Genomic DNA, 27,340 nt, shown 5'->3' with positions numbered 1-27,340 from the left:
AGCGTGGCCTTCTCCTCCTGCGCCTCCTCCTGTTCCATCACGTCTGCTGCTGCTGGGTTAGCAGTGCCGCGTGGTCCCTGTTTATTGAACCACTTATCTTTATTACATTTATGACTGCATGGCGGTACCTCATGCAAGGCCTGGGTTGTTGTGTCTCACAAAGCGTGGCCTTCTCCTCCTGCGCCTGCTCCTGTTCCATCACGTGTGCTGCTGCTGCTGCTGGGTTAGCGTTGCCGGTCCCTGTTTATGGAACCTCTTATCTTTATTACATTTATGACTGCATGGCGGTACAAAGCATGCTATCCGCACGCTTCTTGTCCTCATGCAAGGCCTGGGTTGTTGTGTCTCACAAAGCGTGGCCTTCTCCTCCTGCGCCTCCTCCTGTTCCATCACGTCTGCTGCTGCTGGGTTAGCGTTGCCGCGTGGTCCCTGTTTATTGAACCACTTATCTTTATTACATTTATGACTGCATGGCGGTACAAAGCATGCTATCCGCACGCTTCTTGTCCTCATGCAAGGCCTGGGTTGTTGTGTCTCACAAAGCGTGGCCTTCTCCTCCTGCGCCACCCTCCTCCTGTTCCATCACGTGTGCTGCTGCTGGGTTAGCGTTACCGGTCCCTTTTCCTGGAACCTCTTATATGTATTACATTTATGACTGCATGCCGACAAAAAGCATGTTACCTGTGCAAAGAAAACAGACATTTCCCGCATTTAAAAGACAGTTTTCCCTTTGAAACTTTAAAATCGATTTTCTCAAAAACTATAACCTCTTTTTGCTAATTTTTTTTTCCTCTTGTACCCACTCCCAAGGTGCACATACCCTGTAAATTTGGGGTATGTAGCATGTAAGGAGGCTTTACAAAGCACAAAAGTTCGGGTCCCCATTGACTTCCATTATGTTCGGAGTTCGGGTCGAACACCCGAACATCGCGGCCATGTTCGGCCTGTTCGGCCCGAACCCGAACATCTAGATGTTCGCCCAACACTAGTCGCTCCCCTCCTGCACAAGGGAATAAGGCAGGAGTTGGGAGCACATGGCCCGTGCCAGCATGCCGTATAGCTGACGCATGCGACAGCTGCTGGGAGGCAGAACCCTGACCACCCCCTGGAAGGTGTCGCTGAGCAGGGTCTGGCGACGCCTTTTGCTGGCACGGGAATCAGTGGAGGGTGCAGAGGAGGCCACTGATGACTGGCTGCCAGAACAGGCCTCAGTGTTGGCGGCAGGAGTTTCAGAGGGAGGAGGAGCAGTGTGTTTCTGACGCACTCCTGCTGGTGCTGCTGGAGGAGGTGGAGGAGGGCGGGTGGCTGCTGCCGACGGCTTCGCAGTGGTGGCGGGTCTGCCACTGCCAGCTGCCTTCAACTTCATGAACTCCTCATGCTCATGAAAGTGTTTCCCGGCCAGATGGATCACCAGAGAGGTGGTGCCATACGCAGAGGGCTCCTTCCCTCTGCTGAGCTGCTGTCGGCACTGGTTGCAGGTTGCATACTTGCACTCCACATATGGCAGGGTGAAAAAATTCCAAATTGGAGAGGTGAAGTTTCCCCTTCGGCTGGAAGGTGCTGCTGCCGCTGGTCTCCCTCTGGGGGGGGTTCTTGGAGTGGCTGGTGGTGGCACTGGCAGAACTCGTCTCCGGATCAGCACGCTGTGTGGCCTGCATACCACGCCCACTTGTGATCCTGCCCATGCCTGCGATGCTGATCCTTCTAGCAAGGCCCACAGACGCATCCTCCTCCTCAGAGCTGATGACATCCCCACTCCCAGGATCTGGCACCCAGTCTCTGTCCTTAACCCTGTCATCATCCTCCTCCCTCTCCGCAAACATGTCCTGCTGGGATCCCACAAACTCCCCTTCTGCGAACAGGAGTGGTGGCGGGGGTGGAGGACTCGGTTCCAGAGCTAATGGTGGCCTGCTCATCCACCATCAGTTCCACCACAGAGTCTGCGTCCTTCTCCTCAATAGGACGGCTACGCCCTGGCGGTGGGAGGAACATCTGCGCCACACGCTGCTGCTGCGTCTCTGCTGCGTGACTCCCAGCTGTTGGGCAGCCAAGGCGTCCACGGCCAGTGGCTAATGGCGGAATAGCCACTGGTGCAGACGCAGAACTGCGCATGGTGGTGGTGGTGGCGCGGCTGCCACGCCCACGACCTCCTCACTTGGCGATGCCCTTGCTGCCCTTGCTGCCCCTGCCCAAACCACGGCTGCCAGTGCCAGACATCGTATATTTTTATTATTATGCACCAATCCTTATTGAAATATTGGTTGATGATACTTTGCCCTTGTTAGCTGTCACCTGTAGCTCTGCCTCTGCACCAGCCACAGAGGCACTGTCCCTGGTCTCAGAGCAAGAAGAAAAGGTCCTTGTGTTCTCCTCCACATCCAGCACTAAGGATGAGGCCTCATTTACTGACCTCATATGTCACTGGCCAGCTGGCTGAGACTTGTACCATGTTTGCAGGGCCGGTTATAGTAACAATGGGGCCCCTGGGCAAAATTAACCCAGGGTGGGAACCCCGGACTCCCCCCATTAGGAGCTCTTGCTGTCTTAACTGTGCTCCCTGGAGCCTTTGCAATGTGTTTGGCAGTAGTGTCTCTTGCCCCAGTGTGCACGCTCTTCTGTCAGTCCTTGGCTCCATGTGACTTCATCCACTACTGACTGCCTCTTTTCTGTGAACCACAGCATGTTACTATGTAATAACATGGGCCAGGTCACGGAGTAGTGGAGCCTCTGTGAGGATGAAGATGGGAGTGCATGGAGCCATTAGTTAAATAATTCTAATGTCTAAGGTCCGGTTCACACTTATAATTAAGCATAGCTCCCAACTGTCCCTCTTTTGGAGGGACAGTCCCTCTTTGGGAGCCTTGTCCCTCTGTCCCACTCTCTTCCTCATTTGTCCCTTTCAGGACTTTGTCCCTCTTTCTATGTAAATACATATATTTCTCTACTAAAAAATATGTTTGATTGACTCTAAACTTTATTCCCATCCTTTAAAGTGAACCTCCAGACTAAAATTCTACTCAGTAGCACTGAAAAGGCTTTGTGTTTCTTTAACAGTTTCACACCATCAGAACTTTGTTTTTCTTACTGAAGCCTGATTTTTAGCTGCACAGAAGAAAACTGCCCGGGTATTTTCCCCCTGATGCTGTGCAAAGCATGATGGGATTTCTGATGTTGTTGTTGTTCTTCTGCTGTTTTGGCGCAAATTTGTTTTTTTCAAATTGTAAATTTGAGATTTGAAGCCTAGCGCGTGCAGCTGGGTAGGGGTGATCGGGACACAGAACAGTTGGAATTGTGTCTCATGCTCTGTCACCCCCTTTAAACCAAAAAGATGGCAGCCCTCATGAAAAATATTGCTGCCCTCATGAAATCACAAACATTTGCCTGTTCCTTTAAAACAGGGTGGGTAAGAGATTATATTACCTATCTATTTTAATTAGCATAACTAATGTAACTTAATGACAGTATGTTTGTTTAGGCTGAAGCTCCCCTTTAAATTGATATATTAGTCATTTTAAAATGTTTATATGAAGGAAAATGAACCAGCATAGACAGGACCAGTGTGGTTTGAATTATAAAACAACATATTTTTCTTATGAAATATTTATGGTATGCGTGACTAGGGGTGTGACAGGGGAGTGGTTAGGGGTGTGGCAGAGGCATGGCTTAAGTGTCCCTCTTTCTCATCTCAAAAAGTTGGGAGGTATGATTAAGTGGCAAACGGATCTGTGAAAACAGATCTGATCACCGGTCGTTCGGATCCGTTTTCACTCTGTTGCCACTTAGTTTACGTTCAGCAGCGCCCGTTCTTTTTCCAGCTACAATGTGAGAATTGCCTTGCTGTGAGCTTTTCTGCCCTGAATACACCAATTTCCATCAGGTCCAAACTTCAGTCTCGTGAGGCACATTAGATACTCTGTAAACACTGCCTACCGTTTACTTGTCCCCACTTATATTTACTCTATACGCCCGCAGAGTTCCCCAACCCTGTTCTCAAGGCCCACCAACAACAGTGCATGTTTTGCAGAAAGCTACAAACATTCACAGGTGGGGTAATTAGTGTCTCAGCAGAGCTGATTAACTACCTCTGTGGATGTCCACAAAACATGCACTGTTGGTGGACCTTGAGGACAGGGTTGGGGAACATTGCTATACGGCACTTCCATGTGCACTGTAAATGTATTTGGGCAGAGCAGAAGAAGTGAGGGCTGACTCTTATTTCTCTAACATGACGATTGTATTTGGGTTAATCTCCACAGTACTTCGCAGCACATCCTCCCTTGTGGAGCTAGACAAGACAAATAACATTTATATTGCACTTTTCTCCTTGCGGACTCAAAGCGCCAGAGCTGCAGCCACTAGGACGTGCTCTATAGGCAGTAGCAGTAGTGTTAGGGAGACTTGCCTAAGGTCTCCTACTGAATAGGTGCTGGCTTACGGAACAGGCAGAGCCAAGATTTGAACCCTGGTCTCCTGTGTCAGAGGCAGAGCCCTTAACCATTAGACCATCCAGATGACTCCCTGGGCAGCGTGATTATGGGAGAGCATTTCAAAAATAATAATAACAAAACAAAAAAACTATTTTACACTCATTGTCTTTCACAACAATCACTCTGCCTTTTATTAATGGGGTTAATCAGAAAGGGATGAAGATGAAATGGGGCCCTAGCCAAGATGAGAGTTTTTTTGTCACCGCTGATGGTCACCTGGCTTTCTTAGTAAGATTTGGTGGGGCTAGCATCCACCAGGCCTGTAAATTCTCTCCAGACCCTAGACAACTGCCTAGCAGTAGTGATGATCGGAATCAACAAATTACGATTCTGCTAAATTTTGCATACATTTTCGCAATTACACTTATACATAATTACGATTTGCAAATTCAATTGATTTTGTGTAGTCATTCGTAATTTTGCATAATTTCTTGCCGAATTTAGCAGTAGCAAATCCCCCATACATGCTATTGACACCAAAATTGCTACATATGCTAAGGAGAATCGTGGGTACAAATCAAAAAATGGTTTTTAAACTTAGAAAAATGACAGTTTAAAAACCATTTTTCTTTGCATTTTTACAATCGAGTTTCTCAAAAACGACAAGGTTTTTTTGAAAAAAAAAATTTGTGACTTATACCCACTTTTTTGCTTAACAGATGTAGCAATTTTGGTAGCAATAGCATGTATGGGGGCTTTGCTATTAACCTCTAAATTTGGCACAAAAGTATGCGAAATTTCGCAAAATTATGCGAAAAATTACGCAAAATTTTGAAATACTACTATTACATATGAAATGAATTATGATTCTCTCTGAAATTTCGCATTACGATTACGATGTGTAATTGCGAATTTCGATGTGGAATTTTGCATATGCGAAATTTCGGCCCACCACTGCCTAGCAGGGCCGGTTCTCTTTAATGAAGATAGGGAAAACATTTGCATCATTCACAGAGATTACAGGAGCAGTATTTTGTAATATGTTTACGCTAACAGCATGCAGTCAGAGTAGGAGGAGAAGCAAGGTGAAGAGGTCATCATTGGGGAAAAGCAGCTTGTTGTGCTGTGTGAAGAGTCTGACAGTGAGTGAGGAGGGGGGAGGCAGGAGAGCTGCAGTGTCTCATTTGACTTGCACAGCAGAAGGGAGGAGGTGGCACTGCTGTCATGACTGAGGAGGAATGAAGTGGCTAAGGGTGAGCAGTTAGCTTGCCATAGACTCACAGCCAGCCAGAGTGCTATTGTGTTGAGCTGCAGCATGTCATTAGAGATGAGCGTAATGACTTAATTACGATTTCGCGATATTTCGCGTAATTAGTGTAATTACAATTATGGCCGTAAGTACATAATCATAATGAAGAAGGATTTCGCGAAATTCCGCGTAAGCGTAATTTTCGCGTAATTTTCGCATTACAGTGGGTATCGCGAAATTACGTTTGCCTTGCATGCAACCGTTTGTAAGCGTAGTTACATAATGTAATTTCGCGATAGTTCATATTACTGTAAGCGTTAATTTTCGCGTCGTTTTCGCGTTACGGTGGGTATCGCGAAATTACGTTTGCCTTGCATGCAAACATTTGTAAGTGTAGTTTACACCCTTGAACTGCGCATGCTTAGTTTTTACATTATTTAATGCGAAAAAGCGTTTATATGCGAAAAAAATTTAGCGTTCGTCTGACTACCGCTGATTCGCTTCTGATTGGCTAATTCGAACAAGTAATTTTTTATAGCTAACAAGTAATTACGAAATTCGCGAAATTACGAAGAAATGCGAAATTACGGGATGGTTTAACGCGAAATTACGTTATGGTTTAACGCGAAATTACGTTATGAGCGAAACGCGAAATTACGTGTTGAAAATTACGCTTACGGTATTTTCAATTATGATTTTAATGGCAATTACGCTACCATAATTTCGCATCGTAATAGCAAATTTCGCATGCGTAATTATAGTAACGCGAAATTTTGAAAATTTCGGCTCAACCCTACATGTCATGCAAGACCATGAAATGAGGCAGAGTAAATTGTCGGGTGCTGTGCGATCAGTCCAATTTGCAGGGGGGGGGGGGGGGCTTCGCATACTTGCAAGCTTGCCTCAATCAGCAAAAAAAGAAGTCTAGAACCGGCCCTACTGCCTAGAATTGCCTTATGGATGATCCAGCTCTGGGGTTAATAGAAAAACTATTATCCTTTAACAAGCAGGGAATATTAGCAACCTTTGTGAATCTAGGATGTGGCTTTATTTTAAACTCGTTTGGGTCCAATCCGATATAGCACATAATCAGAGATGAATGTAGGGAGGTAAGATACAGGAATATGGAAAAACTTGCAGTCCCATCCAGGTGAGTATCTAGTCCAGGGGTGAACAGCCGTCAGAGCGTGCTCCATGCAGTCTGTGACTTTGTTAATCTTTGAACTGGCTCCATTTATTAAACTTTCCAGAGCTTTGGTACCTATAAGGGTGACAAAAACATTAAAGTTGCCTCTTATACTGGCAGCTGATACAGTTCTTTACAATGAGGTTAAATGGTGAGACTGCAAACAACTACATCAAGAATACAAAAAAGCCAGACTAAACCCACAATTGAGCAGTGGTTCCTGGTTCCAAGGGCAAGAAGTTTAAGGAGGCCACACCGAGGCTTTATAGAGTAGTAGGGAATTGCCCACTGAGGGCTTTTTGTACGTTTTGGTAGTAAGTAATATCATGAGTATAACATATAACTGAGATGTTTAGGCATGGCCGGATTTCTGGCAAGGCCACATAGGCCATGGCCTAGGGCACCAGATAAACAAGGGGCGGCCTGCAGACAGTGGGCATTATTTGCAGGGCATTATTTGCAAGTGTCCAAACAAATGAAAGGGGTCAGGATAACTGCACTATTAGTACCAGCTGGCATCTGCCTGTGCTGTGCTACAGGCAGCTGCAGTCCGTTAACCAAACGTTTGTGAACAGTTTGTGACTAGCAAAAAGCCAGGCCTTGTCCAATGACATAGCAGCAGCTGCAGGCAGTTACAGAAGGGACAGCATCAGCAAATAGTACAGAATGCAGAAGGCAGCCTCTCACAGTACCCATTTCTTAATTATTGATTGGCCAGCGCTGTTACCCTGGAGAAAGCAGTAGGTACAGGACTCACTTTTACGTGTTGCTGACCACACCCAATGTCCAATTGTGAGCCACTTTTGACAATGTGTGTGTGGTGGATGGCTCCCACCACACCCATCACCTGTAGATCGCTTGATTGACCAGTTCCCCCTGTGACGTGATTGATTCACTTCATATTGCCATGGAGATCTCGGCACTAGCCGCAATAGAGGACACCAGCGGCCCAAAAATGTTTGGGTGGGTGTGTGGAGAGAGGTGGTAGTATACGGTTTCGGTTGGGGCGGCTGCTAATAGTCGGCCTTGGGCGGTAAGAAGTACAAATCCGGCCCTGTGTTTAGGTATCATTTAATGTAGGGGTGGGACGACGAATCCGTTCGCCAGCATCAACTCACCTGAGCGGAGCGCAGAGCGGCAGACCTCTCGCCGACTTCCTGGTTCCCCCTAGTGACCGGCTCTTACAATGATGTCATCAGTAAGAGCCGGTCCGGCCACTAGAGGGAACAGGGAAGTATCGAAGAGGTCTGCCGCTCTGCGCTCCACGGAAAGGTGAGTAGATACACATGCAGGGGTGAGCGGAGGAGGCACGGGGGACGGAGGGGGCCGCGGGGGGGGGGGGGGGGGGTTGGCGGTGAGCGGAGGAGGCACGGGGAGGGGGGTTGGCGGTGAGCGGAGGAGGCATGGGGAAGGCCCCTATACCTACCTACAGGCCCCTATACCTACCTACCTAAAGGCCCGTATACCTACCTACCCATCTACCTACCTACAGGCCCCTATACCTACCTACCCACCTACAGGCCCCTATACCTACCTACCTACCTACAGGCCCCTATACCTACCTACCTACCTAAAGGCCCCTATACCTACCTACCTAAAGTCCCGTATACCTACCTACCCATCTACCTACCTACAGGCCCCTATACCTACCTACCCACCTACAGGCCCCTATACCTACCTACCTAAAGGCCCCTATACCTACCTACCTAAAGGCCCGTATACCTACCTACAGGCCCCTATACCTACCTACCCACCTACCTACCTAAAGGCCCCTATACCTACCCACCCATCTACCTACCTACAGGCCCCCCTACCTACCTACCTACCTAAAGGCCCCTATACCTACCTACCTACCTAAAGGCCCCTATACCTACCTACCTACCTAAAGGCCCCTACACCTACCTACCCACCTACCTAAAGGCCCCTACACCTACCTACCTAAAGGCCCCTATACCTACCTACCTACCTAAAGGCCCCTATACCTACCTACCTACAGGCCCCTACACCTACCTACCCACCTACCTAAAGGCCCCTACACCTACCTACCTAAAGGCCCCTATACCTACCTACCTACCTAAAGGCCCCTATACCTACCTACCTACAGGCCCCTACACCTACCTACCCACCTACCTAAAGGCCCCTATACCTACCTACCTACATACCTACCTAAAGGCCCCTATACCTACCTACATACCTACCTATACTTAAGGCCTTATACCCTGCTACCTATACTGAAGGTCCCTTTACATACCTACCTAAAGGCCCCTATACCTACCTACATACCTACCTATACTTAAGGCCCTATACCCTGCTACCTATACTGAAGGTCCCTTTACCTACCTACCTAAAGGCCCCTATATCTACCTACCTAAAGGCCCCTATACCTACCTACCTAAAGGCCCCTATACCTACCTACATACCTACCTATACTTAAGGCCCTATACCTAGTTAACTACCAATACTGAAGGCCCATATACCCTGCTACCTTTACTGAAGGCCCATATACCCTGCTACTTTTACTGAAGGCCCATATACCCTGATACCTATACTGAAGGCCCATATACCCTGCTACCTATACTGAAGGCCCATATACCTTGCTACCTATACTGAAGGCCCATATACCCTGCTACCTATACTGAAGGCCCATATACCCTGCTACCTATACTGAAGGCCCATATACCCTGCTACCTATACTGAAGGCCCATATACCCTGCTACCTATACTGAAGGCCCATATACCCTGCTACCTATACTGAAGGCCCATATACCCTGCTACCTATACTGAAGGCCCATATACCCTGCTACCTATACTTAGGGCCCCAATACCTTGCTACCTATACTGAAGGCCCCTATACCTTGCTACCTATACTGAAAGCTACCCATATTGAAGGCACCCATACCTAGCTAGCTATACTGAAGGCACCTTTACCTCGCTACCTATGCCTGGGTACCTATACTGCGGGCAACTATACCACGGATCGCACAATTCTTATGTGCAGGATTCGTTAGATTCGGGATTCGAAAGGTTCGAGATATTCGAGAACCTTTTTAGATTCGGATCCGGATTCGGATTCGAAGAAATTGTGGATTCGTCCCATCCCTAATTTAATGCATATGTCAAACATATATCACACACATTTTATTTGAGCTCTACCATGAATATCTACAAGTCCAGAGTGTAGAGGTCATCGGGGCTGGGTGTTGGATGGGAGGTATAAGTCTCCGTTATTTGGACTATGTTCCCTTTAAAACCCTGTGTAGACCTGGGAAAGGAGTCCGGATAATATTGACAGCAAGCCAGTTGCTGCTGTGTTATTTCTGTTTGAAGGGCGGGACTCCTAGGAATGGGAGGGAAGGAAGGGTGGGCCTTCCCATTCCACCCCAGGTACACACCTGGTATCCTGGAGCAGAGTAATCTGATTAATGAAATGCATGAATTGTATATGTAGCAGCCTCACAGGCAGTATGGAGAGTGTTGTTGGAGGAGTAGCATGCCTGCTACTGGATCTCCTGTCAAAAAGTATTGGAGATAAATTGCTGGAAGCCAAACCACACGGTGGACTGCTGTTAAGTGTGGCTTTGGCCGGATGATATTGGACTTATTTTGAATAAGCTGGACTTTTCTTTACTACAAAGCTGAAGTAAGCTTACTGTTTAGTTCCCACCTTTTTACTGCTGAAGCTAAGCAGTTTATGTTCTGCTGCACAATAAATGGACTTTGTTTATACATCTGTGTACTGCATGCTGGCTGTGACCCCTCTAAACTTCACAAGAGGTTTTTCCCTCCACACCACCCACACATCATCACTGTATCGCAGCCCGCAGGTGACGTGTCCCATACCATTCACCTCCTTGAACCATGATCATCCATTACCCTCAATAGCCGAGATACAGGAATGAGTAAGCTGAGCCACAGACTGCATCCATGGACATCACCCAGATCTGCTACTATTGATACCCCGTAATTGTGAAACGGATGGAAGCAAGAATCAACTCCAACACTGGTAAAAAAAAAATAGTATGGCAGGATGTGTTGGGATAGGGTTCCTCCAGGAAAAAAACACATTGACTCCCCACTCTTGGGGACTTAAGCCAGTCAACAGCAAAAGCTCCTCACACACTTCCTGCTCACAGAACCAGATGACGAGATATAGCTTACTACACATAGTAATAACATATGATATACTGTACTGTTTACTTGTTTCAGCTTACACTGCTTGTAATAGTCTTCTCCATAGTCCTCTTTAGTCTTTGCAGGTAAATTCCCCCACTGTTTCATCATGTTTTGTATATAAGAATCTATATGAAGAGTCAGTGGTGTTCGGAAACCCCCTGGTTCTATGATGGAAACCTTAACACCAAATTCACGCATTTCCCTTCTGTAGAAGAGCAACAATATGATTGTTAATATGTTTATCATAAAGTATGACCATGAGAGGACTTACTTATAAAGAACTGGAAAATTACACTTTTCATTGTATTTAACATTCTACCACATTTTGCATCAGGCACCATATTTATAAAAGTGTGTAACTAACCCCATGCACGTTTAGTCTCAGTGGGTTGGGAGATTAATTCTGTTGGAATGTGGAAGCCTACTTTACTAAGGGAATTTCCAGATCACCCAAATCCCCTGGGATCTTCTTAACATTTGACTGATGACCTCCCCTTTCTCCAATGATCATCTGCTCCTCTGCACTACCACCAAGATCCTGAAAGGGCATAAGCATCTTTTAGGGCCCGTTTCCACTACGGCGATTCCGCCGGCGATTCTGCAGAGTTTCCCTGCACATGATTCGCACTTTGAAACTCTGCCTTAGGGGATGACGGAGCCGCGGCGGAATCGCTTGCGGGTGCGATTCCTCCGGAATTCGCTGCGGAGGCTGCGAATCCCATAGCCGTGCATGGCACGGCTCATGGGATTCGCCTGCGATCCTGCCCACCCGCTCAGTGCGGTATGCGTCTGCGAGACGTACGCCGCACTAGTGGAGACGAGCCCTTAACCTCCTGAGCGTTACACTGCTAAGGAGGTTTTGCAGCTTTAGAGTCCCCAGGACTAATTTAACTGTTTGCTTGGCTGTAAAAGCTTTAGCTAGCACTAGGCTAGCTAGTATATGTAGCTGTCACCCCTCAAATCACCTGATCCAGCCAGTTAATACATTACCCATCCTGGATCCAGCGATTGGCGCAGCCTCCCCGGACAACTCCGCTCTTCTCTATGGAAAGGATCGTTCATGACGTCATTACGTCACCGACGTAATGACGTCATGCGCAGACCCAATCCTCCCCATAGAGAGAGCGGAGCTGTCTGGGGAGGCTGTGCTGATCGCTGGAGCCAGGCTGGGTAATGTATTAACTTTGTTGGATCGGGGGCGATCGGGGGGTGCCGGCTACATATACTGGGGACCCCTGACACCCAGTTCAGACAGCGTCATGGGTGGTCCGACCCTGATTAGGAGCACTGACCCACTCTAGTACAAAAGAAGCACAATAAGACCAGGAGCACCAAGGTCCACCCAGCAATCCTTCACAATCTACTGGTAGATCGCAATCTATTTAATGGGCACTCCTGGTATAGTGTAACCTCTCCCCCCCCCCCCCCTTTCCCTAGGAAACATCATTAGGTAACCATTATGCCACTTCCTTCCCCAAAATATTAGTATTGGGTAGTCTTTGGGACCCCAATATCAGTGTTAGGAAGCACTTGTGCACCCATCAGTATTAAGTGGCCTTCATTCCCCCTAGATATTAACATAATGCACCTGGTTCAGTATCTAGATGTCATATAAGATAGCTTTGTTTAGTACATACACCCTCAGATCTCAGTATTAAATAACCTTGTGCCTCTTAAAATTAGCAGTAGGGTATTGTACCGTGTTAGCCATCAGTAAAAGCAAGAAGTTTTAAATCAGGATGATACCATTTATTGGCTAACTACTAACCTACTCTCACACAGAGATTAACTTTCTGGACACCACCATATACATCAGGGGTAACAACATACAAACCTCTGTGTATCGCAAACCTACAGACCGTCCCACATACCGAAGATATGACAGTTTTCATCCCAAGCACATTAACAACTCTATAATTTACAGCCAAGCTATAAGGTACAACCGGACTTGTTCTGACAGGATGGACAGAGACAAGCACCTGGATCACCTTAAGAACACTTTCATTAAACAAGGTTACAGTCCTCTCACGGCTGAGGCCCAAATCAGGAAAGCCAGCAACATCCCCAGGACTGAACTCCTGAAATATAAGCAAAACCAGAAAGAGGAACGTGTCCCTTTGGTTGTCACCTACTACCCACACCTGGAAATCTTAAGGAGGATTGCTAAGGAACTTCATCCCATTTTACACAAGGATCACAGACTGAGAACGATATTCCCTAAACCTCCACTCTTGTCATATCGGCAACTACACAATCTAAAACAGATGATTGTCAGGAGCTCTTTGAATAGGCCTCAACAAAACGGAACATCACCCTGCCGACAAAAAATATGTGGGACCTGCAAACACATTTACTCCACTGACAGGGTAACGATACCAGGTTCACAACAGGAGTACAGAGTACAAGGTAAATTTTCTTGTGGGTCCACCAATCTGGTATACCTGATCATGTGTGCTAAATGCCCCAATGTTATGTACGTGGGAGAAACTGGACAAACTCTGCGCAAACGTATGAATGGACACAGGCACACTATTAATGATACCAAATCTGGACTCCCAGTTGCTACACACTTTCGGTCCAACGGACACAGCACGGATGATCTTCGTGTCACTGCCCTGAAGGGCGGCTTTAAAACGTCAAATGACCGATTAATAGCAGAAACAAAATTTATAAATTGGTTCAAAGCTGTGGAGAAGGGTTTAAATAAGGACAACAACTTTATATATTGGTATGAGATTGATGATATCTAAACTGTCTCAGCCACAAACATCCACTGACTCGCCGGGACGGGGACACTGATCAATGCGCATATGGAAGTGCGCCCTCACATACTATTGTCCGGGGATAAACTGAGCAGAACGGATGGCTCGTTACTGCGGCGGCCACGGGTGGGGGAGCTAGGGATACGGCCTGCAATGCTCGGTTTTACAATTAGCAACCCCTATCAACATGGACTATTCCAGTGCCCCGTCGCCGTCAGTGTGTCCTCAGGGCACACTGTCTTACACACACATGTTGAAAAAACATACAGCACACAAAAATATATGCTGACTTCTTTATTTACATTTATTTTACATTGATTAAAGATGTTTTCTCAAAAATGTCATCTTTGATAGAATTCCTTTAAAGTGAACCTGAGGTGAGAGTTATATGGAGGCTGCCACATTCATTTCCTTTTAAAGAATACCAGTTGCCTGGCTTTCCTGCTTATCCTCTGCCTCTAATACTTTTAGTCATAGACCCTGAATAAGCATGCAGCAGATCAGGAGTTTCTGACATTATTGTCAGATCTGACAAAATTATCTGTATGTTTGTTTCTGGTGTACTTCAGACACTACTGCAGTAAAATAGATCAGCAGGACAGTCAGGCAACTGGTATTGCTTAAAAAGAAACGACTAAGGCAGCCTCCATATCACTTTCCCCTTGAGTTCATTTTAAGTCCACTTTTTCAAAGGAGAGTAGCTTGGCATGCAGATATCTTGCAATTTAGACTTTTATTCAGTATTTACATAACTACATAGGGTATATGTCAGCTTTGGGGGTTGAAAGAAGGAGAGTCTCGCAGCCTTACAGCCTTTTCACAATCACCTGCTTCGACAGAGGCTAAATAAGTCAACTATGCACTGATGGTATTTAGAGCTGTTGATTGGGTAAATAATCAATGTCTGACAGATACTGATATTTTTCAAAATACTGTGGGAGGTATTCAATAGATGAAATTCAGGTGAAGAACCTCGGTGGATCAGGAAGAGAAAAAGGAAACAGAAAAGACGAGGAGCGCAAATTGTGTAGTATTTTAGGCAATAGAATATTGAATGATGCAAAATGGTACTTGCAAAACTGGGTTGCTGGTAGGCAACCAGCCAACCACAGTATCAAGCAGGTGGAGAATTCTGCTTGAGCAGCGCGATCATTGTGAAAAAAAAAAGTTTCCCAGATTCTCTGAACTTCCTGCAAGCATACTTCCTACGCTTGCAGGACGCATTCACAAAAAGTTACTGTGGTCATCTTGTGGCCAAATAGTACAACTACACCCAAAAGCATTTTTCATATAAATATACATAATTTTACATTAAAAATTAACTCATTACCTCCCACACTCCCCAATTTTTTTTTTTTGTAATAAAAAAAAATTACAATAAAAAAAATACATAAATAGTTACCTTAGGGACTGAACTCTTTAAATATTTATGTCAAGAGGGAATAACACTGTTACTTTATAAACTATGGGCTTGTAATTAGGGATGGACGCAAAACTGAAAAAAATGCACCTTTATTTCCAAATAAAATATTGGCGCCAAACATTGTGATAGGGACTTAATTTAAATGGTGTAATAACTGGGACAAATGGGCAAATACATTTCATGGGTTTTAATCACAGTAGCATGCATTATTTAAAAACTAAAATGGTGAAAACTGAAAAATAATTTTTTGCCAAAATGTTTTCCGATTTTCCCATTAAAACACATTTAGAATAAAATAATTCTTGGCATAATGTCCCACCTAAAGAAAGCCTAATTGGTGGCAAAAAAACCCAAGATATAGTTCATTTCATTGCGATAAGTAATAATAAAGTTATAGACGAATGAATCTAAGGAGCTCTGAAAGGTGAAAATTGCTCTGGTGCTCAAGGGGTAAAAGCCCTCAGTGGTGAAGTGGTTAAGATACATTTATTTGACAACAGGAATGGCAATGCGTTTTGCAGGACCTACGCTATACTATAGACCTGAAGAAGGTCCCGTAAAACGCATTGTCATTTGCCACAACCATCCAACTCATCATCAGCAGCACATTCTCACTCAAAGACAACCTCAGGTTGTGGATTGTAGTTTGTCTCTTCTTCTTTCTGAAAAGCCCTTAGTATGTTACTATAATGTTTTAATGTTTACTACATATAAGAAGAAGGTTATTTAGTGACTACCCCTGGGACTACCCAACAAAAAATAGGTTATTGATATTCGCTCTCCTTCCTCAGGTTGTTCCAATTAAATTGTCCTCTGAGTCTGAATTCTAACAATTGTCAACAGAGTTTCTCCATATTTGTCTTTGTAACCTTTATCTATCATTATCTATGGTGACACTCGCCTCATCCAATACTCTTTCAAATTGATTATTCATATGAGCTAACCATTCGCCAAAAGTTGGAGTCCCGTCTACGCTCCAGCTTTCTAGAATCAATGCTTTTGTTACACTTGTCCCAATTTCTTTAATAAGCACTTCTTTGATATATCTGAAGGTTCTGAAATTCTAAAGATTACTGTTTCTGCTGTTATATTTCTTTCCTGCATATTTCTTACCAAAAGTATTGATACCCTCCCACAACTTGGGGCATTTCCCCCATACATGCAAGTCATCATCACTAAGTTCCTTCTTACAACGACAACACCTATCACTCAATGTTGTATATATTTTCTTAATTGTTACCGGAGTTAGGTACCATCTTGCTGACAATTTATATTGTGGCAAAAAAGGTCTTATAGCTTGCCTAAACTTTTCCAAATCCTTTGCCAGTTTTTTTTTTTTTTCAAATCTGGTTCAAATTCTACCTCCCATTGGTCACAACATGATATTCACCCCGGGGTGGGCATATTGGTTGATTTAAGACATTATGATATGAGGATATCAATCCCTTCTGTTTGTTAACATTAAATGTTATTTTCCAGTAGATTAAGATTAGTCCTGACCCAACCCACACTCTCAATGCTTTTTTATTTAAGAAATATTTGAATTGGTTAATCCACCCATAACCCCCATAATTACTGTATTCTATAATGTTTCTTATTTTGGGGTCTTCACATCCAATCAGGTTGATGATTCTTAAACCCCTCTTTAAGTTATTACTGGCAAACCATTCTGGTTTGTTTGCGGGGGGTAATTTGTCATTGCTTATAAATGTGGTCAGTGGGGATAATCCTATCCTCCTACTACTGTGATTTAATATTTGTGCCTGTGGTTTTTGTGTAGGTTTGATCAGGGAATGGGAATTGGGAAGAGAATTTTTGTAATTTCCAGATACATTTCTTTGTATCCAAGAAAAGAGTAGACACTTTCTAAGTTTGTTTCCTCACCTTCTAAAATTGGCCATGATTGTCTTGAATAGTTTGCAGGGCCGGTTCTCTTATGAAGCAAGGTGAAACATTTGCATCAGGCACAAAGAACAAAGGGGGAGCATTTTTGTACTGTGTTTACACTAACAGCATGTAGAGTAGGAGGAGAAGTGAGAAGAGAGCAAGGTGAAGAGGTCATCATTGGGAAAAAGAATCTTGTAGTGCTGTATGAAGAGTCTGACAGTAAGTGAGGAGGGAGGGGGGGAGGCAGGAGAGCAGCAGTGTTTCATTTGACTTGCACAGCAGAAGGGAGGAGGTGGCACTGCTGTCCTTACTTGTCCTTACTGAGGAGAAATGGAAGATGGCCGGCTGAGGGTGAGCAGTTTGTTTGTCACAGACTCACAGCCAGCCAGAGTGCTATTGTGTTGAGCTGTAGCATGTCATGTGAGAACATTAAATGAAGCAGAATAAATTGTTGAGTGCTGTGTGATCATTCTGAATTGAGGGAGGGGGGGCATCCTCAGAAGTTTGCTTCAGGCAGTAAAAAGTCTAGAACCAGCCCTGATAGTTAGGTGCCCCAAGCATTCTCCATTCTGTAACTCTAGTGAGTTGTATGCTAATTATGTGTTGCTTTAGATTCTTCCTTTATTTTGTATGATGTTGCTTGTGGGAGATATTATGGAAAAACTAACCATCTATACCTTACATCAGAAAAATGACAGAGCTCGACCAATACAAACCTACCTTAAGCTGTCTGAGAAAGTCTCCACAGCAAACTTTGATGGAGAGTATCCACCTCCCAAAAGAGACAGTCTTCCCGCAACGCTAGATAAATTAACAACACGTCCCTGGGCTTTCCTGACCAGATGCAGCAGCTGCACTGTAACATCCACCATCCCAAGATAATTCACATTCAGGACCTTGGAAAAGTCTTCTTTTGTTTGCCATTCTTGAGGACTAAAGACATTGGCAATGCCAGCATTATTCACCAAACCCCAAAGTCCTGTAAGGCATAAAATAAAGATTTATGTTACCTGCTTGAAAACTACGTATGTGGTTTATTACCCTCCCTAGCGGTATTGATGGTTATACATGTCAATACAAAACATGCTGTGAAAAGTATTGACGTGCATACACGTTAATACTCTCCTGCACTGTATACTAGACCCTTGCTTGACACATTTTGGCAAGTTACAGGAAAAAAAGGTTATGAAAATTAATTGGATCACTATTTACACAGAAATCCTGGGGAAAGTGAATGCCAGGGAGGTTAATGAGAAAGCTTCTAGATGCATTTTATTGAGAATACTATCGGAGTACTTAGATCTAATGACACTGGAAAGGAAGATGCTGTAGATACTTGAAAAAAGAAAATAAAGTTATGTGTATAATACACACACATGTGCATACACGCACACACACACTAGGGATGGTCGGAAATTTCAATTGCCGATTTTTCGGATTTCCATTTTTCTGATTTCTGATTTTCCGGCTTTTCGATTTTTGAGGAGTGTTTTATGAGTCACTTTTTGCATCACAGAATCACAGAAAGTCTTCTGAATGGTCTAAAATTAAAATTATCCAGAAAAAGTCTGCATTTTTTCATTGGTCCAATGCTTCCCAGTTCTGTGATTGGGCTGAAGTTACCGAGTTGTGGTAAATTAGATTCCCGCGAAATTCCGTTTTCCAAATTCCAATCAGAAATACAGATTTTCAAGCGGAAATGCGGAAATTTCAATTCTGTAGAATCCGAATGAGCATCCCTAGCATACAATTTTTGTTCCATTTCACTTTGCAACATGTTGATGCTCAATTAGGAATATTTCTCAAGCATGAATCATGCACTTTAGTGTACAGACAGCCCCGTAAATGTTCCTCTTCCTTTATGTGTAAATAGCTGCACAAAAAAGAATGTTAATCTAATCACACACACGCACGCACACACACTGTTCAAATTGCTTTATAATACAAATAGCTAATCAACCAATCACATGGCAGTAACTTAATGCATTTAGGCATCTAGACTTCATGAAGACAAGTTGCTGAAGTTCAAATGAAGCATCAGAATGGGGAAGAAAGGGGAATTAAGGGACATTGAACTTGGTTGGCATCTCTAGGGTTTACAAAGAATGGCCTTTATTCACTAAACCGTGATAACTGATATCACGGTCGTGGTAGAGTTTTGCGCGCGTTATAACGCATGTAACGTTTTTCGCACGCAAATGCGTTTTCATACTAAAATTCGCATGTGAAAAACGTTACACATGTTATAACGCGTGCAAAACACTAGCGCAACCGTGATATCAGTTATCATGGTTTAGTGAATCAAGCCCAATTGTTTGATAAAGAAAACAAAATATCCAATGAGCTGTAGTTGTGTGAATGAAAATGCCTAGTTGATGTCAGAGGAGAATGAGTATACTAGTTCAATAAGATTGAAAAGCAAAGGCATCAGTTCCTCATATAACTATGCATTACAACCAAGTTATGTAGAATGCCATCTCTGAACATACAACATGCTGAACCTTAAAACAGAAAGGTCACAGCAGCAGACGACCACACCATACAACATGTTTGATGTTACTGACATAGGCAAAAGCTTGTGAAATCAATCACACATTCACTTTAACCCTCCTTCCGATACACCTAACGCTATCCCTTTCCGCAATTAGGAATAGAGCTACCTCGTGCCATAAATGAACGGGGCTTATCCCAAGCAATCAGCTCTGCTACTCACAAGAAAGGTCACACGCTGGACCTTATATTCCATACTGGTCTGTCAATAGCCTGTGTGGAAATGAATCCTGTTGTATGGTCAGACCATAACACTATCCACTTCTCCCTCTCAATACCACTACCGGCTGTCAAACACCAGTTCAAGAATCAAATAAAATATCACTGCTTAAAAGGGCTAACACTGCAACATATCCGAGATAACCTCAGCTGTGATGAATTGACAGACTCCAGCTTGGACCCTGATACTCTGGTGTTTAAATACAAGTGTGTGTCCTCCACCTTTGAGACCATTGCTCCTCTGCGCACCAAATATCTTACTCCACACAATCATGCACAGTGGTTTGATAACTCTATAAAAGAGCTAAAAAGACAAGGTCGAAAACTTATAAGACTGTGGCGCAAATATCAGTCCCCAGAAGAGAGCCTTAATCATCCACTTGAAGAACTACCAAAAGGTACTCACCGAAAAAAAGCCATCCTTTCTATCACATGAGATTGCAAATGCAGTTAACAAACCAGCCCAACTGTTCCGCACAGTGGAAAAAAAACTCTGCAACCTGGCATGCCAAAAATTTAATATCCAGTCTTTAAAGGACCTCTGTGACCAATTTGCCCATTTCTTCTCAGACAAAGTCTCCGCTATATGGTCCACCATCCAACTTACAGCATCTGAGCCTAATATAGCGCCAAAGACCATTAGCAGAGACAATGTAATACCTAGGTCAAACTTCAAGGAAATTGATGAAGAAGTCACATAATGCATCCTCCTTCACCTACGACAAACTACCTGCTACCTGGATGCTGACCCAACACAGTTCATGTTGAACTGCCCGACCTGTTTGTATCGGTATTCCTCAAAATTGCAAACTGTTCCTTTACAATTCGGTATATTTCCTGCTTTACTGAAGGAAGCAATCATCAGGCCTCTCCTCCAAAAACCTTCCCTGTACCCAGTTGCAAAGACCAGCTACAGACCTGTTTCTAACATTCCCTTTCTGGGTAAAGTTTCAAAAATCTTACCCATTCCAGTCTGGCTTCAGGAAACATCACAGCACTGAAACTGCCCTCATCCAAATATGCAACCACCTGCTCATGGCAAGAGACGGAGGAGAGGGCTCCATCCTGATACTGCTAGACCTTACTGCTGCCTTTGATACAGTTGACCATAATGTCTTGATAAGCAGGCTACAGGAATACTGCGGCATTGATAGCATAGTTCTTCAGTGGTTCCAATCCTTCTTGAGTGGCAGAACCCAAAAAGTGTCTATGGGGCCCTTCCTGTCCACCTCTGTACCACTTATGTATGGGGTGCCCAAGGGCTCAATCCTTTCTCCCCTGCTTTTCACAAGTTACATGTTACCACTTGGAAATCTAGCCCAAAAACACGACCTGACATACCACTGCTATGCTGATGACACCCAACTATATCTTAATACAAACTCATAAGGATGCACACCGTAAATGAATGAATACAGTAATTACTTATCTTGGGTGCTGTGCATAAATAACAATCTATAGATATGTACAAAGACACGCACACCATGCAGATTCAAATGGAAAAAAGGGGTGTATTATATAGAAATGGGCTGTCAAAGTTAGTCAAAAACATGTAGGAAAAATGCTACAAAGCATATATATACAATTATACACAAGGCTCAGCAACAACTGTAAGTAGAGCCTGGAAAAATATGAATACTATGGGCTTGATTCACTATACGGTGCTAACCTACTTAGCACGTCTAAAGTCTTTAGGTGCGCTAACCAGGGTGCTAAGTAGGTTAGCACCGGTTTTCTCAATCAGATCGCGCTCTAAGTACCGCGCGCAAAGTTTTACACGCGCTAAGTCCTATGCGCGCGCTAAGTCCCATAGGCTGTAATGGGCACTTCGCGCGGAGCGCCCTGCGCTCTGTGCAGTGTGCGCACGTAAAGTTTTACGCGCGTAAAGTTTTGCGCACGAAAAGCTTGTTTAGACGTGCTAAGGGGGTTTTCACAGGCTTGCTAACAGTTAGCACCGCTTTGTGAATCAAGCCCAATATTTGCAATAAATGCACGTTCAGGACCGCTCTGCTGTACTGCTCCAGTTGCCTCCTTCATTCATCCCATTGACAAAGGACATTCGGAAATGCCGCATCTGGATAATGCAGCGGTGTTAGTGCCTCGCTCTTACTCTGTTACCTTGCATTGGACTTTATGTAATTATTGCATGTGATTCTATGTATTTTCATCATGATACCAGCCAGCACTTCTTGTTAAAAGCTACAGCAGCTGCCACTTATCTCTGCTCTTGAGCGTGCATTTGTTGCACGTATAGTGTTCATATTTTTCCAGGCTGTACTTACTGTTGTTGCTGAGCCTTGTGTATAATTGTATATATATGCCTTGTAGCATTTTTCCCACATGTTTTTGACTAACTTTGTCAGCCCATTTCTATATAATACACTCCTTTTTGCATTTGAATCTGCATGGTGTGCATGTCTTTGTACACACCCAACTATATCTTTCCTTCAAGCCTGGTGTGACAGACCCAACTCCAACTATAAATGCCTGCTTAGGCGAACTACAGCAATGGATGAGTGACAAGACAAGACAAGACAAATAACATTTATATTGCGCTTTTCTCCTTGCGGACTCAAAGCGCCAGAGCAGAGCAGCAGCCACTAGGGTGCGCTCTATTGGCAGTAGCAGTGTAAGGGAGACTTGCAAAGGTCTCCCACTGAATTAGTGCTGGCTTACAGAACAGGCAGAGCCGAGATTCGAACCCTGATCTCCTGTGTCAGAGGCAGAGCCCTTAACCATTACACCATCAGCCAACTGTGACAACTGGCTGAGACTAAATGCAGATAAAACTGAAGTCCTTCTGATCGGAGGGCATTGCATGACAACAAAACAGTGTTCACCACTGGGAATAGGAGGCACGGATCTACACAGCTCTGAGCATGTGCATAGCCTGGGAGTTCTAATTGATGGGGATTTAAACCTCAGAACTCACATCTCTGCTGTGGTGAAATTATCCTATTTGCACCTGAAGAACATCCCAAAAATTAAGCACCTCATCCCCCACGAAGATTGGCCAACCTTACTTCATGCCTTCATTACATCCCGAATTGACTACTGTAATGCTTTCTACACTGGCCTTCAAAAAAAGGACTTGTACCACCTACAGCTGATACAGAATACTGCTGCCAGACTGTTAACTAACCAACCAACGCCGTCACTGCCACATAACACCAGTCCTGCACTCCCTTCACAGGCTACCTTATAAAATGGAGGGTCCTATTCAAGATCGGCCTACTGACATTTAAATCACTACATAATCTGGGCCCTGGATATCCCTGCAATCTCAGATTCACAGGTTCAAATAATCTAGTCATACCCAGAGTCCACTGAAAACTTTTGGTCCCAGAGCCTTCTGTCATGATGCTCCTATGTTATGGAACTCCTTACCTCAGCAGATCGGTACAGCTCCATCTCTGGATGTGTTTAAATCCAGACTGAAAACACACCTGTTCTTAAAGGGGACTCCCAGATGCCACCATGAACCCCTCAGGACATCGTCGACCCCCACCTCCTCCTGGGGCACCGGAGGTGAGAAAGAGCCCCTGGATTGGACAAGGGCCCTGGGGAGAGGGGAGGCTTGGCCGCCCCTCTCCCCTGGAGCCCCCCCATACCATGGACCATGCGGGCTGGTATAGCTCAGGATGCGAAGCCTCACTCGACCAGGGCTGTGCATTCTGGCTATCCCAGCCTGCATGGGGACAAGGGGTTAAAGAGGCTCAGGGAAGGGAGACCCCACAGCATTTTTTTTTATTTCCCACGCTCTGAACATTAAAGAGAAAAAAAAATCCAAAAATAGGAAAAGTTGCCAGGGATGTTTATACAGCCATTGTATAGCGATCCCTGGCCAAAGCATTGCCATTTCCACAAGGTTTCCAGGGAGTATGGACTCCCTGGAAACCCCATCATGAAATTCATTGGTCTTTCTTTTGATATGTAAATTTACATTACTGTTAGGTTTGCTACAGTATCTGTCATTTACAGCATTTAAATGTATTATTTTTTCCTATGAAATTTTAAAATCAAAAACTATAAGGTCTTTTTGATTTTTTTTCCTCTTGTAGCCACTGCCCCCCTTCACATACCCTGAAAATGTGATGTTTCTAACACATAAGTAGGCTTTGCTATTAACTGCTAAAGTTAGTGGCCATTCTCCTGCCATTGAAATCTATGGAGATTCACAGATTCGACAGATTCACACATTTTTGCAGAGATTCGGATTCGAAATTCGCAAATCCAAAATGTGATATTCAGCCCATCACTATTGCTAAGCTGCAGGATGTTGCACACCGCTCTGTCCAACATTCTCTAGTCCTAATTATAGCAGTGCTTGGCTCATAGGACAAGTGAACAGGTCTTGTTACCACAGGGCTGGGAGTTTAAATGCCAAGACTGTCAGAAGAGACAAGTGGAAATCTTTTTGAATTAGGTATATACTTACATTCTTCCCCTCCACTGTTACATTGTTCATCTTCCTCCCTCCAATTAGGCAGCCACTGCTCATTGTCTCCAATTGTTGCTTGCCATTGCTGCTGTTAACTGTCTTCTTTTGTTTTTGATGTATTGCATATCTATTGCTGTTACTGCTGTTATTGTGTACTGCTTTTATTGTGTTTTATGTGCTGTATGTCCCATTTCCCGGTACGACCTTATCATACTTGGTGAATGGCGATTAAAAAATGACTCGATTCTGAGATATATTCAAAAAAGATCAACAAGTGCAAGGAGAAACATGCTTTCCTGGCAGAAGTGAAACCAGTGCCTGCAACTCCCATAAAGACGATACAGCCAAGGCTGTGCAGAACTGCTACTGCCAGGTCAGCTGAGAGTATTTGCAGCAGTGAATGGCTCAGCCATAGCCTCACATTGCTGAGCTTTGCAATCAGTAAGAGGCATGGCCCCTCTCACCCAGCTGATACCAACTCCAGCCAATACAGAGTTAGAATGCCGGCAGGAAGCTCCACCCACCCACTGCTCTATCCAGGCAGCTAGCAGCAAGGGGGAGGGGCAGGGTTTACATTGTCAAGATGCTGGCTCAATTGCTGTAGTAGTGAGTGGGAATTGCTACATTGGGATGTTGTGGGGGGTGCCACGGGATACGGGGCAGTGCCTCCTAACCCGGAATAGTCATGGCCAGATCGGGACAGTTGGGAGGCATGCACTTACAGGTACACGTGCTGAATTCAAACACCCTGATGCAGCTTACCTATGACTGTACTTTGCTTGCCAAACAGTTGTGCTGCTTACTGCTGCTTTCCAGTCCTCGGACAAACACCACAACACCCACAAATCGATATGCACTCTATGGGACTGCCACAACGTGACGGTGGCCATCATGCCAAAATCATCTGCTTTGGTGATGTTGTCCATCCATTTGTATGCAAGATGGGTGCATTGGCTTTCTGACATTAACAGGAGAGAAGTCATGGAGTAAGCTGGCTCCTTTTCAGAAATCTCATGAGCAAGCAGCTTTTATTGGCTGCATTTCATACAATAATAAAGTAAGTTTGATATTTATACTTGTCACAGGCAATTCTATTTCAATCTATTGCAGAATACTCTCATGACCACCATACAAAATGTGTCTTTTTTGTTTTTTGTACTAAGTATACAGTAAATCTGAAAATTACATCACCTGCATTTCCAACAGTGGCTGACACCCACTCAGCTGCAGAGCTCACATTTGTGGTATCAGTGACATCCAGAATCGTTGTCTGCAGTCTACTTGATGTCTCATTTTTCAGGTTCTCAGCTCCGGTCTGTGTCAGACAAGCCGCCAGAACCTTCATGCCACGTCTATCCAGCTGCTTGGCCAGCAGATTCCCAAACCCTGTGTCACATCCAGTGATGAAGACATATTTATCTGTCAGATTCTCCAGTATCTGGCTCTGTCTGTACCATCTGTACAGGAGAATTATACCCAACACAGCTAGCAGGAGAAGGAACATGCTGAAAAGATTTCTGTAAAAAATGTATGTATTAATTTTTTAAATGAACGAAAAGTTAGAAATAATAAACTTCCCAGCTAATGCATTTAAAATAAATTTCTATTTGAGAGTTCTACATTTGATGAGCACAAAACAATGGCTTGGATGACACAAGGCCAATAGCCATTGCAGTGTGCGATGTAGGTTGTGTGAGTGTATGGACAACATAAAGAAGTGGATTTAGGCCACGTTGACAGTAGTGCATTGTGGTGCGGCATAATGGCCACTCTGTAATGTGGCTTGCTGCACTGCAATACACCGCCAATGCGTCATACGCAGTGCAGCAGGTGCTTTGCAGTGTAACGGAGTGTTGCATGGTAACACACTGCATGAATGCATTACCGTATTATTATTATTATTTAGTATTTATATAGCGCCGACATATTACGCAGCGCTGTACAGTGTGTATATATATATATATATATATATATATCTTGTCACTAACTGTCCCTCAAAGGAGCTCACAATCTACAACGAATACTGTACAAGGGAAACAGACTTTTCATTGACTGTATGTTGCACTGTATGCGATGAAATGCGCAGGTAATGTGCAATGTCGCATTGCAATTCCATTGAGTTTGTGCTGTTACAGAGAGTGCAAAGCCACAACCACTGTAAACACGGCCTTATAATTCCTTCATACCCTGAAGCAGCCAGAGCAAAGTTAGTAAAATACACCTTCCCATGTATAGCCTAGATTGTGACACAGATATTTCACTAATAAAAATTATAGATAAAAAGTTTTCGTTTTCAGCAATCTCATACATGCAAAGTGATGAGTTTGCATAAATGTTTCATAGCTTGCACCCCACCATCAACAAATAAAAAATACAGAGGTCCACCTACCTGTGGAAGCTGTAAATAGACTCTGTTGTATAGAGCTGCTTCTCCTTGTCGTCAAAGCTATGAGGTCCAACACTGCAGTAATACCAACAGCACAGGGGAGAAGAAAGTTTTGCTTAAACAACCATGAAGATCACAGTGTTACAAAGCATACACAGACAGGATGACCCTAGCACTGATTACATTTTGATTATATTTATTGAACTAACAACTTGTACAAGATTAATACATAATGTGCCCATCTATTTAACCAACTTCAGTCTATGCCAAATACTGCTTCAGTTTCTGCATGAGAATGCCTGTTCTGTGCACAACCTGACTGCTTTCCATCCTAGTCAGTATTCCTCTAAGACAGGGCAGTTCATTAAAGGCACAAGTCTTTCCCAGCTTTTTGAAGGAGCCATTTTTATTGATCTGAAAAACAATTTTCCCTATATTGCAGGTTTCCTGAGTAGTTACCATGTACCATGTGATGTTTTGGCTCTGTGACACTGTGTATGCCCCCATAATGTACCTCATCTAAATTAAACCATGTATCTCCTAGAACTTTCCCCTCCCTATGATTAAAACACCTCCCCGACACCTAACCCTAAACTTCTCTTTTGAAAAATAAAACCTTTCTTGGTGTCTTGCTGTC

The 27,340-nt window shown here is 44.2% G+C and overlaps 1 protein-coding gene across 1 annotated transcript; it reads right to left on the bottom strand.

The window, feature by feature from the left end:
- Positions 1–6,701: 6,701 nt before the first annotated feature.
- LOC137545829 (retinol dehydrogenase 7-like) lies at positions 6,702–26,788 on the bottom strand. The gene is made up of 5 exons (XM_068267506.1): positions 26,707–26,788; positions 25,509–25,834; positions 17,828–18,086; positions 11,074–11,240; positions 6,702–6,937 (listed from the first exon to the last, which is right to left on the bottom strand). The coding sequence occupies exons 2-5, from the start codon at positions 25,819–25,821 to the stop codon at positions 6,729–6,731; spliced, it is 948 nt and encodes a 315-aa protein (XP_068123607.1). The 5' UTR covers positions 25,822–25,834; positions 26,707–26,788; the 3' UTR covers positions 6,702–6,728.
- Positions 26,789–27,340: the final 552 nt, after the last annotated feature.

This window comes from Hyperolius riggenbachi, chromosome 2 (genome assembly GCF_040937935.1).
Source record: "Hyperolius riggenbachi isolate aHypRig1 chromosome 2, aHypRig1.pri, whole genome shotgun sequence".
Taxonomy (NCBI): Eukaryota; Metazoa; Chordata; class Amphibia; order Anura; family Hyperoliidae; genus Hyperolius; species Hyperolius riggenbachi.
The sequence above is the reverse complement of the archived record's forward strand: the minus strand, read 5'-3'. Positions and strand labels throughout refer to the sequence as shown.